Here is a 20,377-nt window from a genome sequence, read left to right on the forward strand (position 1 = left end):
TATAGCCTGGCCTCGGATATCGTCTCTCAAGTTTAAGCGGGGAAATGTAAGCTGTTGTTGTAGTTTGTGGAGGAGAAGAAGGCAGTTTGCGGAGTTCGATGCAGCTGGAGGGGGGTGGAGGGAGGGAGGGGGAAGGAGAGGGAGGGAGAGGGAAGGAGAGGATGGAGAAGGAGGGAGGGGGAGGAGGGAGAAGGAGGGGGAGAGAGAGAAATTGAGGAGGGAAGGAGAGGGGTAGAAGGAGGGAGGGGGAGGGAGAGGAAGGAGAAAGGGATAGGAGGGAAGGAGGGAGAGGGAGAAAGAGAGGCGGTAGAAGGAGGGAGAGGGAGGGAGGGGAAGGAGAGGGGGTAGAGGAGGGAGAGGGAGAAAGAGAGGCGGTAGAAGGAGGGAGAGGGAGGGAGGGGGGTAGAAGGAGAGAGAGGGAGGGAGGGAGGGGAAAGAGAGGCGGTAGAAGGAGGGAGAGGGAGAAATCGAGAAGGAGGGAGGGGGAAGGAGAGGGAGAGGAAGGAGAAAGGGATAGGAGGGGGAAGGAGACGGTAGAAGGAGGGAGGGGGAGGGAGAAATTGAGAAGGAGGGAGAAAGGGAGGGGGAAGGAGAGGGAGGGAGGGGAGAGGGAGATGCTATGAAGGGAGGGTACGAGGTTTGGGTATGTGAGAGGGAGAGGGAAGTTGGGGTGATATGGGGAGGGGAAAGGGGGGAAAGGGGGTTACAAAGCGAAACAGGGCATGGGGTTTGGGGAATCGAGAAAAGAGAGGAAGGGGTTGCTTAGAGAGAGGGAGGGGAGAGGGGGGATTGGTGTTGGGGGGAAGGGGGATTAGAGTTGGGGGGAGGGGATCGTAGGAGAAAGGGGAAAGAGGAATGGGGTTAAAGTGGGAGAAAAAACTGCGGGTAAAGCAGGTGGGTAAGAGGACGGGGGAGGGGGTAGGGGGAAGGGGGTGTAACAGGTGGGGGGGAGGAGAATATCGAGTATTGTTACATAGATATGAAAGGAATATCGGTTATTTTAGCACGGGCGGGGTGGAATATCGGATATTTTAGCACGGGGCGGCAAGTCAAGAAGGTAAATTTTGGCGCGTGACCCGAGAGAAATGGCGGACATTTTTCGTAGAAGGTTAGGGGAATATCGGAGATGTGAACGTGTGATTGTAAGAAATATATATTTGGAATGCATTCCTTTTTTTTCTATTTTTAATCGAGAATTTTACGCGGTAATTGAACTGAGGTTATTGCAGGAGATGCAAGGATTTCCGAATATTTTAGCATTTGGGTTCAGAGAGTATCAGATGTAGACCTCTTAAAGAAATATGAAAGTGAATATCGCATTTTCCAGGAATCTGCATAAAATAGCAGATATTCCAGCAGATGCCAAAAATAACGACGCACAATAAATATGATATTTTGGCCCGATATTTTACTGCTGGAAAATATAGCCTTTTTAGCCTTCAATTTCTTTTTGTCTCGCGAGAGCAGGAAATAGAACTGTCTAAATATGTATTCAGATACCCTCGTGATTAGAATAAAAAAAAAGAAAAAAAAAAGTTTTCATTAATGTTGGAAAAATTATAGATATTTTTTCTTCTCGGTTTAGTTCTAGGAATATATATATACATTTAAATGGTTATTCTTGGAGTTCGCATCTTTTCAGATGAAAATGTTTTTATCTATTCATTGAGTCGTGCATAAAATAACGTTTTATTTAGGGAAAATCTTGAATCGGAGGGACTTATAATACTTCTCCAGCGGTGAACGTTATGTTATTGTATTTGAATAAAAGGAAATATAGAGGCATGAATTCGTCAATAAGGAAGGATTTTTTGGGGAATTTGTTTTCAATAAACGAGACAAAGTTGTCATTGTTGCCATTCGATTGTTATTTTAGCCGAATAATGGATACTATACAATCGGGAAGTCTCATTTATATAAGAATTTACTCGAAGATTAATCGGTTTGCTAGTAGTATGATGTAAGAAATTATTTGAGATTGTGGAAAAAATTATATGCGGTTTGGCCATTGGCTAGTTATAGATTCTGGTAATTGCCGGTATTGTCTGCAAGGGAATGCGTTTTCTCTGAAAATTTTATGGTAGACTTGCTTATCTTAAACTTTTTTTTTCTTTTTTTTTTGTTTTTGTTTTTGTTTTTAGGAAAATTAACTGAGGTAACTGTATTATCAGTGTTATTGTTGTTACAGTTAATGATGATAATGATGATTATTGATGTTACTTCTACCACTACTGCTACTACTGTTACTGTTACTATAATTATTGTTATTATTGTTGCTGTTGTTATTGTTATTATTACTATTATTATCATTATATATATATATATATATATATATATATATATATATATATATATATATATATATATATATGTTGTTGTATGTATGTATGTATGTATGTCTGTATGAAATATATATATATATATGATAGACATATATATATATATACACATATATGGGTATATATATATATATATATATATATATATATATAAATATATGTGTATATATATATTTGTGTATGTGTGTGTATATGTGTGTATGTATGTGTATATGTGTGTGTATAAATAGATATATATATATATTTATATATATATATATATATATATATATATATATGTATACATATATAATATATGCATATATATATATAATATATGTATATATATATATATATATATATATATATATATATATATATATATATATATATATATATATATATATTCCTTTACACACAAACACTCATGCACGCATGCACACATACTCAGGCCTGTGCATATAGATACAAACACACACATACATACGTGATACCTGTATTAGACCAGGTGGCTATGTGCTCAATTAGGTAACTTTAATTGCCCAATTACTCTGGATCCTGAGCCAAACTAGGATATTAACTCAAGATTCAAAAAGGGTTTTCCAAGTTGAGGCCTGTAATAGGTGCACTATGGATGCCTGGTCGATACACGCTCGATATAGGCTTCACACCTTTGGAAATGCATTCAGCTCTGCACCGGCTATTTTAAGGGTTCTTTTTTCGGATAGATTTACTGTAGGGTCAGGGATTTGCCCAGAATTGAAGTGTTGATGTTTTTTTTATTTTTTTATTTTTTATTTTCCTTTTTAGTTGGAAAGAGAGGAAACTTCACAGACAGAGCAAGGGAGCAACAGATTTTGAAAAGAAAGAAAAACGTGTGCATGTGTGTGTGTGTGTGTGTATGTGTATTTATATGTGTATACGTGTGTGTGTGTGTCTAGGAATTTGCTAAAATCAGTGAGAATGATAGCTTGACTTTCGAAGCCTGGTTTGTTAGTTGATAAGGAGAATAAAATCTTTATGATACAAGGAAAAAGAAAGAACAAAAGAAATAAAATGTTATTTATATGTAAGAAAGCATACATGCAAAAGTTATGAAAAATGACTGATGGAAAAGCACATTAACAAAAATTTGGTATCGGTTGCACAATTCTTTCTGATTTTATTGTTCTTTTATTTTAGCTTTTTGTGCATGTGTTTGCAATTGGGATAATTAAGATCATATTTTTACCATTCAATATGATGCTGATATGATATTAAGTACATATATAATTGCATACCAAAGATAATCATATTTGACAGTTTTGAACAGGTTAAACCACACGTCAATAAACACACAAACATGTTTATACATTTACTAAAGCATTCCCCGTAAAAAGCCCAAAACTCATCCACCTTTCTGCCTTTCCCCCTCAGGTGCCCGTGACTCTGGCAATGTCAAGTATGAACAGCGGAGGAGGGCATCATCACCAGTTCCAGCAGCAGCAGCAGCAGCAACACCAGCCCCAACATCATCAACCACAACATCACCAAGCACAGCATCAGCAGCAGCATCAGGCCGTCCATATCCATGCCCATGCCCATGCCAGAGGCCCTTCGTCAATGATGTGTGCCACACCCACCCAACCTCACCACACGCACCACCTCAACACCAGCCATGTGCAGACGTCTCCGCACCAGGTAAGTTGTCAGTGGGGTCCTTGTGTAAAAGTTAGTATGTGGTATCTCTCTTCTCTCTCTTCTCTCTCTTCTCTCTCTTCTCTCTCTTTTCTCTCTTCTCTCTCTCTTCTCTCTCTCTTCTCTCTCTCTTCTCTCTCTCTTCTCTCTCTTCTCTCTCACTCTCTCACTCTCTCTCCTCTCTCTCTCTCTCTCTCTCTCTCTCTCTCTCTCTCTCTCTCTCCTTCCTCTCTCTCTCTCTCTCTCTCTCTCTCTCTCTCTCTCTCTCTCTCTCTCTCTCTCTCTCTCTCTCTCTCTCTCTCTCTCTCTCTCTCTCTCTCTCTCTCTCTCTCTCTCTCTCTCTCTCTCTCTCTCTCTCTCTCTCTCTCTCTCTCTCTCTCTCTCTCTCTCTCTCTCTCTCTCTCTCTCTCTCTCTCTCTCTCTCTCTCTCTCTCTCTCGTCTCTCTCTCTCTCTCTCTCTCTCTCTCTCTCTCTCTCTCTCTCTCTCTCTCTCTCTCTTTCTCTCTTCTCTCTCTCTCTCTCTCTCTCTCTCTCTCTCTCTCTCTCTCTCTCTCTCTCTCTCTCTCTCTCTCTCCTCTCTCTCTCTCTCTCTCTCTCTCTCTCTCTCTCTCTCTCTCTCTCTCTCTCTCTCTCTCTCTCTCTCTCTCTCTCTCTCTCTCTCTCTCTCTCTCTCCCTCCCTCTCTCTCTCTCTCTTTCTCTCTCTCTCTCTCTCTCTTCCTCTCTCTCTCTCCCTTCCTCTCTCTCTCTCTCTCTCTCCTTCTCTCCTCTCTCTCTCTCTCTCTCTCTCTTCCTCTCTCTCTATCCTTCTCTCTCTCCTCTCTCTCTCTCCTCTCTCTCTCTATCCTCTCTCTCTCTCTCCTCTCTCTCACTCTCCTCTCTCTCACTCTCCTCTCTCTCACTCTCTCTCTCTCTCTCTCCTCTCTCTCTCTGTCTCTCTCTCTCTCTCTCTCTCTCTCTCTCTCTCTCTCTCTCTTCTCCTCTCTCTCTCTCTCTCTCTCTCTCTCTCTCTCTCTCTCTCTCTCTCTTCTCTCTCTCTCTCTCTCTCTTTTTCTCTCTTTTTTTCTCTCTCTTTTTCACTCTCTCTCTCTCTCTCTTCTCCCTTTCTCTCTCTCTCTCTCTCTCTCTCTCTCTCTCTCTCTCTCTCTCTCTCTCTCTCTCTCTCTCTCTCTCTCTCTCTCTCTCTCTCTCTCTCTCTCTCTCTCTCTCTCTCTCTCTCTTTCCAATGATTTTCTCTGGTTTGCTAACATGCTGATCTTTGCAGAAAATTAGATTAGATTATCTTCATCTTCATGGCCTCTTCTTCTTTTTTTTAACTTTGCACCATTTTAGAGTGGATTAACGAATGGAGGAGTCAAATGGTTTTTATAAAATGCATTTGAATAACACTTTATAATGTCTTTCTGTCCAGTAGTGAGATTGTTTTATCAAGAGTATAAAATTACATAGTAAAAGTGGCCTTAGTCAAGTGGAAGTAAAACATCCACGGAAACAATACAGTTGACAGTTGGATTATCGTCTCTATCTATTTTCGACATCTGTTTTTGTGAATGACACCTACATTAGCAACATAATCAGAAAATTATCTTATCAATATCTCATTCAGAAAGCAATTAACTTCAGTTGCTTTTATCAGAACTAATTATATTCAGATGATGGTCAATCAGCTGCCATTTAAAGAATTATTGATGTTTTATTTTGATTGATTAATGCAATGTTGATTTACTACCTAATAATGCAAAGTTGAACATGGAGTGATTATAACTGTTTGAGATGTCAAGCACATCATGCATGAATGCAAAGAGGTGATGCAATGACTGTTTGCCTAACAGATGAGTGGTGCCAGTGGCGGCACGTACGGCAATGTTCCACGCCTCCACCACTGCAATGTGCACTCCTTCCTTTGTTCCAATCCACCTCTCCATCATCAGTACCAGGTATTATACTTTCCATCGTATATAGAAGACAAGAGAAAAATCAGAATGAGATTCATGTAGAGCTTCAGGGGCCCCGAGTCTCTGAATACATTTTAGAAGGGAATTTTGAGTAGGGGGGACTAATAGAAATGAATCTGCTGGTCAACTTCCAGATGAACGGAGGATGCCTTGGGCCCCAGCACCACTACGCCCCTATGGTGCCCCCGGGGCATCATGCGGCCGGTCCTCTCCTGGCCCCACCTGGAACCCCCCAGCTGATGGCTGCAACACCTCAGCCTCCTCATACTCACACCTCCCTGTACAGCCAAGCCCCCATGGGAGTGGCTCCTCCTCAGGCCGTGCCCACCCAACTCACTGCTGTTCCTGGACAGCTTTCGGCCGCACCACAGAGTCTGGGAGTGGGTGTACCCCCCCAGTTACCCCCACAGCACCACCACCATGCCCACCAACAACCAACGCCTCCTCTGGTTACCCCGTTCCCTGCTCATACTCACCTGCATCAACTTCATCATCTACACGTAAGTCTGCTGGGTTGAGTTTTACCATCAGAAGTATTTATGTATGTCTTTAATCTTATATGTTATGCAAGGACCTGATGCTTAATATTTTTATAAAACAGTGCATTATATATATTTTCAAGATTTTTCTCTTTCCAAATACCCAGGCCAGCAGTGGGAGTGGCGGAGGAGCACGGGGAGCAAGTGTTGACATGTTGGGCCGTGGCCTTTACCGAGGACCAGGACAAGGCCATGTCTTGGGCCGAATGAGAGGACCACGAGGAAGCAGTGGGAGCAGTTTGGGGAGCACCAGACGCAGCAGTTCCAGTTGGCGAGGGAACACCATGCCCCCAGCAGCCCCTCCACCTCCACCACCTCCTCCTCTTCCCAGTGCTGCTGCTGCGGCGGCTACTTACCCTGGCATTCTCTTACATTTCTTGTAAGTTACTTTAAGGATTTTAATTTCTGTGGCATTTCCTCCTAGTTAGAACATACAACTTGTTTTACATGTACATATGGATGGTTCATTGTACGGTAATGTATTTCCAGGGCAATGTTGTCGCATCCATCACTACACCAGTACAGTATGGTAGACCCAGTGCCAGCAGAAGCCCCCGACACGGAGAACTACGAGGCTTTACTACATCTGGCAGAGAGGCTGGGTGAGGCCAAACCCAGAGGCCTTTTGAAAACAGTGATTGACCAACTCCCGTCCTATAGGTGGGTAGACTTTCCCAGGGTTGCTGTATGATGGAGGCTGTCTTCTATTTGGTATTGCAGTTTTTTCAGTTTGTTTTTTGTTTGGCTTTTAGGTAAGAATTACATGGATTGTGTATAAAGTCATTTTATTTTTTCTTATTTTCTTATTCCTGTCCCATACCTTTTTTTGTTTTTCGTCTTGATTGTCTCTATAGTGGGACATGAATATATTGGATTTTTAAGATTTATTTATCAATTATTTATTTTTTATATAGAGAGAAGATAAATTTTTTATAGTATTTTTCCCACCATGAAAAGGAATTTTATGACTCTTTCACCTCTCCCTACAGAAAAAAAGAAAAGAAAAAAGTGAATGTAGATCATACTTTCTGCACAATGAAAATGAATTCACATAAATTCCAGGTATACAGGGGAGAAGTCTGACACTAAACAAACCACATGTGTGATTTGCATGTGTGACTTCGAGCTTCGGCAGATGTTACGAGTATTACCGTGTCTCCACGAGTTCCACACCAAATGTGTCGACAAGTGGCTCAAGGTAAGTCGTTCTGTCGCTGCCTCGTTTTGGTTATGCACAAGGGGGTCTTGGTTGTCTTGGGTTCTGTACTTGGCTAGATGATTTGGGTTGGTGAAAATATCCACTTTATATAGAGTAACAATGTTCCGGAACCTTATGTCTCCTAAGTAGAGCTTGTGTCATCTAAACACCAAGATCCCTGTTTTATTTATTTATTTTTATTTTTATTTTTATTTATTTTTTATGGGCACCACAAAAATCAGTTGCATGATTTTTAAAGCTTTACATTGGGTACAACTTACTGAAAGTGGGATTTGCTATTAATGTCTTACAGAGTAGAATATTTATTTTTGATCGTTTATTCCTTTTTCTCACCTTACGACCACTCTATATGTCTTCCTACTACCATATTATGTCCGGTCAGCAGGCTTTAATAGAACATGTGTAGAGCAGTGTACAATATTTTCATGTATTTTAACATATTCCTTTTATTACTGTAAGGTGATTATTCTCAAGATGATTGTGTGTGCTCGCTTAGACATCAGATAATAGATTTATGATTCTGGGACAATCAGGTAGCAAGCATGGGTTTTTCACAGTGCAATTTTCCCAGTGTATTGACCACGTTGTATCGTATACTAGCCCTCACCCACTAACAGTATTGCTTCTCTTATTTCTTATTAGAGGCGAAAGTGTGCATGAAGCTGCTGTGACATACCAGTACCGTTGCCATATTGTCCTCTAAGCCAAGTGGACTCCCTCATCTCAGTGGCAGATATCACATTGTCTCCTCTCCCTCCAGCTGCTCTCCATCACAGTTCATCACCCGAATGTTCTCAGCTCAGACCAGTCTCACTCTTGATTCAAAGCCGAGTCTATATAACCTTGTATATAGACGTGCTCTAATGACCATGAAAAGCCTGATTCTCTGATATAAACAGATTACCCCCTCCCCATTTTAAATGCTAGAAAATTTGGATGAGTTGCAATTTCTCCCCTCCCTTAATACATATATATGTTTTCAATATATATGTATACATGTGAATGAGTCCTCTTTCAGTAATGATTATGAAGGCTAAGATTTGGGCAGTGGCCAGGCTGAGGCTTACACAAACCTGATAACAAAGTCAATGTTTCTCAGTTGCAAGTCAGTAGGCTATAGCATCTTTGCATGCTTTCAGATATAATGATGGATTTTGACAACTCTGAGGCCTTCAATGAAAGGAAATTATCCTCTCTTTCCCAAAGAGAATCTGAGACACGTAGAGTTTAGCTATCAGAAGGGCGTCAGCCTCAGCTGTTCACTTCTCACATCAAAGCCGAGTTTATTCTCATGGTACGGTCTTTGCAATCACTGTGGACGAGTTTGGCCGATGGTGTCACAGATTTCAGCTCTCGCGATGGGATTCAATGGGAACTTGTGATGAACAGGTTGTGTTTTATCGCCTCATATGTGACTGTGGCCTGGGCCTCGTCTCATGGAGTGAGACGTAGTTAACACTGCCTATATATATCATCTTTATGTAGTGTATATACATCTGATAGGCTCATAGTGAGAGTGTGGTGTGATCAACCATCGATGTCAGTCCAGTGGTATTTCAGTAAGGTTCATTTTCACCTGCGTAACCCCCCGGAATATGGACCATATTGAAACACTATCCAATGATCAGATGATTGATCATATCACACATTGTGATGATTGAGAATCCAGGAAGAAAAGCTGATCTGGTGCCTCCTTATAATTAATTTTTGATTCATGTTCCAGAAATGTTTTCTATTTTTTTCACTGAGGTTGCTAAGGCTCTCTCGAATGCATTGCAAAGAAGAATATTTGTCTTTGAATATGTTGACTGGTTGAATATAATACTTATGATATACTTTTTTTTTTTCTTTTTTTTTCAAAGAACCTTCCAGCAGTCTCTTCTTGGAATTCATGTTTTGTGAATTGGAATATGGTGCCCTTATTTTTTTTCCATCATATAGAACAAAACTGTCACTACAGCACCCTCAGCAGTCACCTAAGGGCTTGCAGAGCTGAATGAGTGGATCAGGGTTATGTACATATTAATGCACATCTGTGTATGCTATGTGTACATCCTAGTAAATAGACGCTAATTTTTGTAGACGTCATCTTTTAACGCATGGATTTGTCTCCTACTTGTTAAATGGTAAATCTATTAAAAAAAAAGTTGGACAGTGGAAACACAGAGGTGGAATATTTATTCATTTCATTTATTTATTTCATTTCATATATATAGCCTTTAACTAGAGTTTAAGCCTTCCATATCTTGACCTATTATTTTGTACATGTCATTCAGTGCCTCGACTAGTTTTCCCACTGCTCCTACTATTTGATTTACCATGTAACATGTGATGAATTAATCCTTGTCATTTTTTAATATAAATTTGGAAAAAAAAAGAAAGCTATAGCAAGCCTTCAAGTAACTGTTGGGCTTAGAGTCGTCCGTAGCCAGTTTCTAGCCTTCTCAACACCCCTCTTTCCTCCTGTTTGTATTTTTGGATTTTAACACATCCAGAGCTTTTTGTGATGAACAGCAACAGCTAACATAACGCAAAAAAAAGAAAAGAGAAAAAACATACAGCTGCCATTTTTCCCCCTCTATCTTGAGTCTTTCTTTGTTATATATATATATATCTCTCTGTTTGTTTTACTTTTTTGTTTATTTTTTTTCCCTCTCTCTCTTAAGCACAGGAATTTCAGTCATACAATCACAAAGAGCTCTGAGCTTTTCCCCAAGCCTAGTGCAAAAGCCCTGTATTTTGGGGGATTTCTCGTTTAAACATATTTTAGAACAACTCAGCTCAGAATTGATAAATATGCCAAAGACATTTCATGTTGCAGATAAGAGCTAAATGTATATATGTATATGTTTATGTTTGTACAGTGTATATATAATATATATATATATATATATATATATATATATATATATATATATATATATATATATATATATATATATATATATATATTTATTATATGTGTATCTATGTATACCTACACACACACACACACACACACACACACACACACACACACACACACACACACACACACACACACACACACACACACACACACACACACACACACACACACACACACACACACACACACAAACGCATACACACTTAAACACTTAAACGTACATACTTACATATACATACATTTTTACTTATGCACACATGAACATAAGCAGAAACACATTAATCTGTACACAAAAATAAAGATAAGAATAACCACAATAAGAAAAGAAAATATATTGTAACATTTTGAACTCTTCACAAGTTCCTGTTCAGATGGATAATTTTTCTGGTTAATGAAGAGGAGCTCGCGAGGAGTTTGAAATATTGTGATATTTCTTTATTTCTTATTGTGGCTGTTTTCCTTTTCATATACATTTATACATAGATACATACATATATATGCACACATATATCCATATATGTATATATACATATATACTTTTACTATATACTATATACTATATACTTATGTACTTATATACTTATATACTTATATACTTATATACTTATATATATATATATATATATATATATATATATATATATATATATATATATATATATATATATATATATATATATATATATATATATATATATATATATATATATATATATATATATATATATTCTGGCTGAGGGTTATGAAATATGTATTAATTTATTCTGGACTGCACTGGAGATGAGTATGGAATTAGTGTGAAATTAAGAAAAATCACATCTTCTCTGATTTATGAATATAAACTAGTGTAAATGTAAATCTTAGAAGACATCTGAATTTACAAATTTTACGCAACAGAAGCGTGTTTGCAGTTTAGAATTAAACAGTGATGCATTTCTATTCACTAAAGATGAAAAGGATTACTGATCTCCGCTGCCTCAGTCCTCTTAACATATAGCTATACCTGGCTTCTGCACTGGGTTCGCAGCTTGTTGGTATTGCCACAGTTAGTACATGCGTGGAAGTACTCTGAGTGTGAAATGTTGGATTTTGCTTCATATGCAGGGCATAGGATGTGTGCTCACAACGGTCAGAACGGGTTACTTCAGAAGATGACTTGCCCAGAGAATGCAGTGTGCTTTGAGCCGCGGATTTTGTGTGCGTGCATCAGACTCTGCATTCTTGGGGAGGAGATGTCTCTGTTTTAACCATGTTTACTAGATTGTATCTTGTCCTTTGTGAAATTTTTCTCTGCATGTGTAGCAACATTGTATTTTTTCTCACACTCTGCAAGTATCTCATTCATACCAAATCTGATTGGCTGATACCATGCTGTCGGTAACCTAGACTGTGGTCAGTACCATGCAGTTGAGTCCCTTCACTGTGGGTGGTGCCGCGCAGTTGGTACCTGTGACTGTGTTCGGTGCCCAGCGGTTGGTACCCTTGACTGTACCCCGAGCTAACCAGTCCGTGTGTCTTGCATGAGCAGGAGGGTGGCGTGCCTTGTGCCGTGTACCACTGCTGGCTGCTTGCATGCTTGCAGTATCATGATGATGGCCTTTTTGGTGCCTGCAGGTATGTCCCTCTTGGTCACACTGCACACTGGTTCGGTCGTCAGGTGTTTCCAGGCTTTGCGTTATGGGTTCCCTTTTTTTTTTTTTTTTTTTTTTTTTTTTTTTTTTTTTTATTATTTCATTATTTTTTTTTCTATATGTTAATCACTGTGTGGGTCACTGCAACCTCTAGACAGAATGATTTCACCTGCTATAAAAGTCAATCCTTAGTAGTTTTTTTCTTTTTCTTTTTCTCTTTTTTTTTCATTTTTAATTTGATTTGTATTAATGGATGTGATTGCACTTTGTTTCCTCATGTGCTTCCATTCTGTTATTGAGTGTTAATAAAAGAGTTTTCTTCTTCTTTTTGTCTTAATGATATTTTGTTCTTTCTTTTCATTTCTTTTCATTTCCTTTCTTTTCTATTTTCTTTTTTTAAGGGAAGAATAGGGGTGGGACGGGTAGATTTCATCATGGCACATTGTCATTGCATTCAACTAACAAACGTGTGCAAAGCTCTGGAAATGTTTGACTTCCGGCCAACATCAGGCAAGACTGTCACCAACTGGCTGTAAAATATTCCTCAAGCATAAAACTTAGGCCTAGCCATCACAGCAGCACGCAGGGTTCCCAGAGGAGCATTTTCTCCACGAGCGTCATTTTCATAGCTTTGAATTTTTTTTATTTATTTAGTAATGAATATATTCTCTTTTTTTTCTCTCTGTCATTTTTGAAAGGGATTCAGTTTATGATCTATTTCAAGTCTCATTATAGATGGAGTGTACCATTCAGATAGGTTTGTGTATCATGATTTAAGTTTGATATTTCGATTTTTTTTTTTTCTTTCTTTCTTTCTTTCTTTTTTTTTCTTTCTTTTTTTTATATTATTGCTCATTGTGGTACTCACCAAAATTTCATCCGGGCTGCCATAGTTAATTGATGACTGCACTGTATACTTTCCTCATAATACTGCAGTTTTATTCTGGGGACAATTAACGCTGTACAGTCTTCACACATCCGGGATTGTAGAGGAATGCTCATTCGTAGTGTCAAAAGTCTACCCCTAACAAAGGTTACATGATAATATCTCTTTCCACTAACCCAGCCTGGTAATTGCTTTTGGTTTTTGTTTGTATAAATAATCAGCTCTTGCTCTCTGTCACAGGAATATCATATTATCACTGAACCCAAATTCTTTTTTGCTTGACGCTGGTTTGTGGCAAGCACACTTCAAAATTGGAACCAAAAGCAGATACCAAGGGCGAGTGTTAGCCGACTGTTGTGCCAGGTTAACCGTAGAGCGAGAGAGAGAGACTGGACCGTAATCCTTGTGCTTGTGACATCTCCGTAATTCAAGTTTGTGGCAGCCTGGTCAAGCTTGCAGTGAATTTGTTCTACTAATTTTTATTTTTATTTTATAATTATTTTTTTTATTATTAATCTGTTGCATGTAATGTAATTAAAGAATGAGGAGAAAGTGCTGTTCTTGCTGTGCTGGCAACATTTTACCGCAGCATCCCAGTTGTCTCAGCCCAAACATGCTTGCGATGCTCAAACGTTATTGATATTACTTGGAACTGTAGAATTTTTCCTTGAGTCCAGAACAGTTTTTAATCTACTAGTAGCCAATAAAGCAACTGCTGCCTAGCAATCTGTGTGTTTCTCCTTTCTTATATGTTTTTAAACCATGATAATATAATGCAGGAGACTTTGTTCACTCTTAAATATACTTAAACTTTGCCACATAAAGTTTGATAAAGTCATGATTTTTCATCAGTACCAAGTTACAGCCAGTTTTTGACAGAATTAAATTGTCTGTTCCTTGAGGCCTTTTAAAGTTTCAATTTAGAAAGATAATAGAAAGGTCTTGTTAGTGTTTGACAGATACTGTTCATGCACTAGATCATTTACTATTGAGATTTACATATAACATGTTAGTTAATTGATCTGTCAATAGACTTGAATAACTAATAATAGAGCTATTGAATAGTTCTTTGATATATGGAGTAGTTATTGCTATTTATATTTTTAAGACTTAGAATGATATATGTTTATATTCAAATACTGAAATATGTTTATATGTCCCTATATATTTATTTTTCAACACTTAAGGTTTCAGATCATATCTAGATCCCTTGTTTCATGGTATAACAGTGTAGTCTTGTTGATTTTGTGAATAGAACATGTATTCTTTTATTGATGCCAATTAATACCTATCTGTTACTTTCATCCAGACTAGCCCTCTTGTTATGATCCATGGTCATGTCAACTTTAAATATCGCTTGTGTTTTTCAGTCTAACCGGACTTGTCCTATTTGCCGTGGAGATGCCAGCGAATTTCTTAAAGAGGCCACCAGTGCTGAGTGAAGCAGGATGAAAATAAAGAGAAACAAAAAACAGAGAAAGATGGTTAGAAAAAAAACAACAGAAAATCCAACAACATCGGAAAAAATACAGAAAACACACAGAGAGGAAGAGGACGTGCTGAGTAATGGTGAGTCTCAGTCCATCGTGGAGTTGCTTGCTTCACAGATCCATCCCCAAGCAGCAGGAGGCATATGTGCAGTGGGTGCCTGGTCGCCAGATGGAGAGTTGCCATGGCCCAGTGCCTCCAGGAGGAGAATGTTTTCTCAACTCCATTCTTGCACTTAAGAGAGAGGTATATACCGGGAGCTTCATCAAAGGAGATTAAACAAGCCTGGCTATCAGGAATCTTTTATCAAAAGAATAATAAAAAGAGTTAAAAAATCTATGCACATCTTTTGGAGGTATGAATGTGGGCACAGAATGAGAGAGAGAGAGTTACCAGCATTACTACAGGTGTTTGGATACTGTATTTTAAGATTAGAAGTTTGAGGGAGAGAGAAAGAAAGAAAAAAAACAAGGAGAGTTTTGTTATTTAAGGCCAATTAAAGTTGCACTTCAAGAGTACTGCGGTGGAGGATTTTAGGCTAACTGCAAGGGTGTGAAGAAGCTTGTACGCTTTCGAGCAATTAGAAAAAAACGACTCCCAAACATTCACTTTAATGCCAGTCTCTACTGAGTTGAAAATTCCCCTCCCCCCAAAGCCAGATGCGCGCACACGTGGTGACGGCGCATACATCTTCGATTGTTGAGAGGACAGTCGTTAGCGTTCCCTTGTTGTTCTGTCCGAGGCTTTGTTCGTCTAGGGCTCCGCGGGAGTTTCTGTTGTTAGCTGTCCATTTTCTGTGTTTGCCTTCATGTGAAGAGGCTGTGTCTGCAACATTAGTCCTTGACCCATGGTGTCTTAGATTTTGCCAGGGAGTTTTTTCTCATTTTTGTGTTGTGCATGAAAACATAATGGATATAATGTTTTTTCTTAGACCCATATTGTTGTGCTATGCAGTATATAATAAACCCTCTTGATGAGGCTTATTTCTTACTGGCAGAGAAAGTAGGATAACGTGTGATATTGTGGTCAAAAAAGCTTAATCAACTCCAAGAAAACAGCCGAAAACAAAATAAAAAATAACAAAAAAATATACTTATATATATAAAGATGCAAGCAATTCTGTTGTTGTTATCCAGTTTGGCATATGTGGAACACCACTGTAACTTGACTGCATGTTTATTCAGCATTAGATTTTCAGGATTGATGTTCATAGCTTGAAATTTGAAGTTCATGCTCAGAAATCGTTACTGATCAGTGTCGTAAATCTAAGTGGTTTCTTGGATAATCCTAATACCTATAGTATGTTGCTGAATACTTAGTGATGGTTCATCGACAATGTTATCACCAGTACGTCCAGTAGGATAGTTTTGACCAGTAGTGATAAAACTCCCCATAATGTGTCCAGAGCTATCTAGTACCTCCCTACAATGTATTTATTTCAAAGGAATAAATACAAGTTTTTTCCAATGGATTTGTCCCTTTAAAGTTACAATTGAAACACAAGTTTTAAACAGTCACCCCGGTTGATTTCAAGTAAAAGGAAATAAACAGGATTTTATTTATTTATTTTTTTATGGAAAGCACTGGCTGTTTTCCATAGGTCTGCAGTTGGTTTAGAATTATCCCGTGTGTGTACGATCACACAATCTTTAGAAACCACTTGAGACTCAGTGAAAATGGTTATTGTTTTTAATTAGATTGGGAATACCATGTGTTATTTCATTATACCTTGGACTTTGGACTGCTGGCTTTATTGCTGGGATGGATAATCACAATTATAGTTAATGCTTCTTTCATTTTCTTTCTTTCCACTTTTTCTTTTTTGCTTTATACGAAAGTTCCAGTTTTTGATTAGGTATAGGGTTCAGTATGGCTTTTTTTACTTTCATTTTAATATAATATCAAAGCTATTGTTGTCGTTACTTTTTTCTCTTCACTTGTGCTAAGATAGTGAAGAATTTCACTAAAGTATTTTTCTCTCAGCATGTAATGTAGTGTACATTTTGAGTACTTCTGTCCAGCCTTACCTTGTACCAATCGTTTGTCCAGTTTGTCAGTGCAACGTACCTCACAGCTGAATTCTTGGGTCACGACCTTTCTTCCGTACTCTGACCGTCATTGTTTCCTTTGTCTACGGTGTTCATTTAGGGAGGCTAAGTAGTTACATATCCAAGGTGTTTCACATCTGAAATCAAGTTTTTTATAGGAAGATGTAAGATATTCAGGCAGTCATATTTGTGATAATCCTTGTTTAAGCATCCATTTTCTATCACGATTCCACACTCCGTTTCCACGTTCCACTGCCTTCCTCGTATTCACCACAAATGCTTCCACCTCACACAGTGAACTATGCTGGACAGACGACACTCAGTCACAGTGTTAAGGGGTCAGCTTGCCATTTCTCATGTTATTTTTTTGGTCCTGAATACTACAACATGTGATGGGTTGGTAGTATCTTTTTTGATGAAGGCGAGATGCATATTGATGAAGGTTGGCCCCTGTGCACAAGAACCACAGGACTTAGTAGTAATTCTCATCATTTTTCATTTCCCTTTTTATTTCCCTCTTTCTTCCTTTCTTTCATTCATTCCTTTATGCTGCAGTGTTTCTTAATACGTGATGTAAGGCTTCGTCTATTGGTAGCTTGGATACTATTTTTAAACTAGTGAAAGTGCTAAGGAATGTGGTTTGCTTGTTGAGCTGTTCGTCTCCAGCATAAGTGTATGTTCACTCAGTGTGTTTTGTACAACCATGTGCCTCATTATTTAGTGTAATTAGCAGCATCTCTCACATGTTGGAATTCAGATGGTGCTTGTACCACTGTAGATATGATTATGGAAGGAAAAAAGGATAGATAACTTGCACCATTGAAAATGCAAGCTTGAAGCATCAAGTGCAAGGTGTGAAATTAGACATTAAGGAGAATAATTACAGTTGATAACTTCTGTTGCCAATAATAACTGGTCTTTTCAGACAAATATTTTTTTGTTTCTCTTTTTTATGTAATTTTTTAAAGAGGTTTCTCCTCAGAGAAATGGCAACTGTTTATTTTCCAGACGTGTTTGAAGTTCTCTTTCATGTGAGAGGATGCTGCAACCATCAGTGTTGGTGCCCCTCCTTGCCGTGTGTAGAGTCAGTCATTTTGGGCCAGGTGTAGAGCTTGCTTCCTATTGCATGATATTTCCATGAATCATGAAACATTAGGGCTCAGGGTACCAGAGATTTGATTGCCGGTCATGTCTGCATGATACGTTGAGGTTTTACCTGTCTGCGAGGTCTCTTTCTTTCTCAAAGGGAGTTATGATCTCGGCCAGTTTTCCGGTGGATCAGAAGGCGTTATCATTGTGCATCAGACTGCCCAAATCTTGTATCAGTTGAAGGGCTGCCTAAGAGTTGGATATCTGTGTGTTTTTTGGTGTCTAATTGTGCAAGATCTGCTAATCTGCTTTTGGAGGAGTCTGATCTTGACCCAGCGAGATTTTTGCAACTCATTGGAAGGAATCCCTATATTGTAAGGGAGGTCCAGCTTCAGCCCAAAATATATGGAAGATTAACTTGACTTGTCCTTCATATCGTATGTGTATTGGCTTGAAGTGTAGATGCCTTGAGCTGCTCATGTGTAGTTCTCCCTCCTTCCTGTCAAGCTGGCCTTTTATACATGTTTTTTCTTCATAGGCACAATACTATAAATGGCTCATTTTTATCCTGTCTTGGCCCTCTGTATCTAGGTAGTGTTCAACTCCCCCCTCCCCCTTTCCCCCCATTTACCTAACTCTGTGGCAAGCTCGATGGTTTTGCCCTGTTACTTCCACGTTTCCCTATCCTCATCTTTTAAGTGATAGAAAGCAATACATCTCTAGTTTTTAGCCTGAAGAGAAAGAAATATCTCTATTAATGTAGTTTTTTATCATCACTGGAGGGTTTCTAGATTTTTACTTTCAATCTACCATTGTGCGGTGCTCCCTAACCATGCCTAATAGGTGAATTTTTTTCTTTACTTTTTTAGTGTCGTAATTATACCTTTTATGCATCAAGTTGAAAATTTGTATTCCAGAGTGTATTGAAACTCGATGATATTTCCATCATATCATGCCCATAGTCTGCATCTTTTCTCCTTGTCTCACCATTCCACAGTATTCTTCTGGGTTAGTATGTAATTCAAAGTCCTGGTGACATAGCACAATATCTGTAAGAAGTTCCCCTATTAGGCATAACAAGGGAGGCCACTGTGTGTATAAAGTATTGTATTTTGGCTTGATGTTCAAAGCTCACGGTATTCTACTATATATATACTACCTCAGCCTTAAACATGCTAAGCACAATATTCGTAAGTTGGACATAGTTCTTGATAATATCAGAACTTAACAAACAGGTTAAAAGAAAAAAAAGAAAAAAAAGTTTTACAAAACCAAGTTTTAGTAATCCCATGCCAACCCTGGTCACGTTTTTCAAGACAATGTGCGGTGATGAGATGATACTAAACGAAGTGTTTGTAATGTGTACGTTTCCAAATAGGAGTAAAAGTCATAAAGAGGTTTTCATCCAGATATTACCGTATTCCATCATGAAAAACGAGCCTTGTGTGATTGACCACCTTTGATCCTATCAGCAGCAGCAACATTATTATTGTTTTAATGTTTTGTTTTGAATCCAAAAAAAAATTTATACACACACACACACACACACACACACACACACACACACACACACACACACACACACACACACACACACACTCTCTCTCTCTCTCTCTCTCTCTCTCTCTCTCTCTCTCTCTCTCTCTCTCTCATTCTTTCTCATTCTTTCTCATTCTTTCTCACTCTCCCTCACTCTGTCACTCACTTATTCACACACTCATACTGACACACGCTTTGACTCACATACTCATAGTCAACACACACACACACACACACACACACACACACACACACACACACACACACACACACACACACACACACACACACACACACACACACACACACACACACATTTATACATATATACAAATCCCAAAAACAAAAATAGTAAAACATGTTCAAAGTCCCTCACTGTACCCATTGCTGCTGATAGAGACGTGGAAGCTGTGGCCATGAGTTGAAGTACAGGCAGACAGCAGTGACACAAGACAGCAAACAATCTATTTTTGTGCAAATTTCCATTCTGATTACTAAGTGGATATGTATAGAAGATAAACAGCTGTTGCGTAGAGCTAATGGGTTGTGCCTCAATGCAGTAACTCCACTTTGCTTGTCCTGCAGTCCACCTATAGTGCTCCATTCATGTCCCATGCTCTGCTTGCGTGCTATCTATGGGTGGATTCCTGAAAGTTGTGGTGTGGTCTGTGTGATGTGGCGGCCGGCTGCTGTCTACCTTTGCGGGTTTTTTTTTTTGTGGTCCATTTTGTAGCTGGGATGTTTCAATAATTATTTACGTCTGATGCATTTCCTGCCTGTGCGTTAAATGTTAACCCCTAGATTAACACAAATCCTTTCGAGTGTGACATTTTTACATATATATATATATCTATTCTTTTCCTCTAGTTTTTTCATAGACAGGTAGTATTTCCCATTGTTTGTTTTTTTTCTAAAATGGAATGTACTTGTATATGTAAGAAACTTATTGTGTATAAAGCATAGTTATGCTGACTTCTCTTTAACTTGGTTGGAATGGCACAAATGCCGCCACTCACACAAGACCCCGGGCCCTATGTTACCTGCCTACAAATGTCTCCTCAAGTTAGCAGGGGCAGAATTCT

General features: G+C 38.8%; 1 protein-coding gene across 13 annotated transcripts in view; it reads left to right on the forward strand.

Moving 5' to 3' along the window:
* LOC113806063 (RING finger protein 44) overlaps positions 1-19,611 on the forward strand; it is a 211,276-nt gene extending 191,665 nt beyond the window's left edge. For 5 of the 13 annotated variants that reach the window (XM_070114825.1, XM_070114827.1, XM_070114830.1 and 2 more), the window contains exons 2-9: positions 3,735-3,998; positions 5,826-5,929; positions 6,070-6,448; positions 6,595-6,866; positions 6,977-7,147; positions 7,550-7,685; positions 12,143-12,228; positions 14,502-19,611. In XM_070114825.1, coding sequence (XP_069970926.1) covers positions 3,735-3,998; positions 5,826-5,929; positions 6,070-6,448; positions 6,595-6,866; positions 6,977-7,147; positions 7,550-7,685; positions 12,143-12,228; positions 14,502-14,583 — 1,494 coding nt within the window. In that variant the 3' untranslated portion in view covers positions 14,584-19,611. Of the gene's footprint in view, positions 1-3,734; positions 3,999-5,825; positions 5,931-6,069; positions 6,449-6,594; positions 6,867-6,976; positions 7,148-7,549; positions 7,686-8,348; positions 10,088-12,000; positions 12,229-14,501 lie in introns of those variants that run through there. The other 8 variants (XM_070114826.1, XM_070114828.1, XM_070114834.1 and 5 more) reach the window with 6 other exon arrangements.
* Positions 19,612-20,377: the final 766 nt, after the last annotated feature.

Source organism: Penaeus vannamei, chromosome 36, assembly GCF_042767895.1.
Source record: "Penaeus vannamei isolate JL-2024 chromosome 36, ASM4276789v1, whole genome shotgun sequence".
Classification (NCBI taxonomy): domain Eukaryota; kingdom Metazoa; phylum Arthropoda; class Malacostraca; order Decapoda; family Penaeidae; genus Penaeus; species Penaeus vannamei.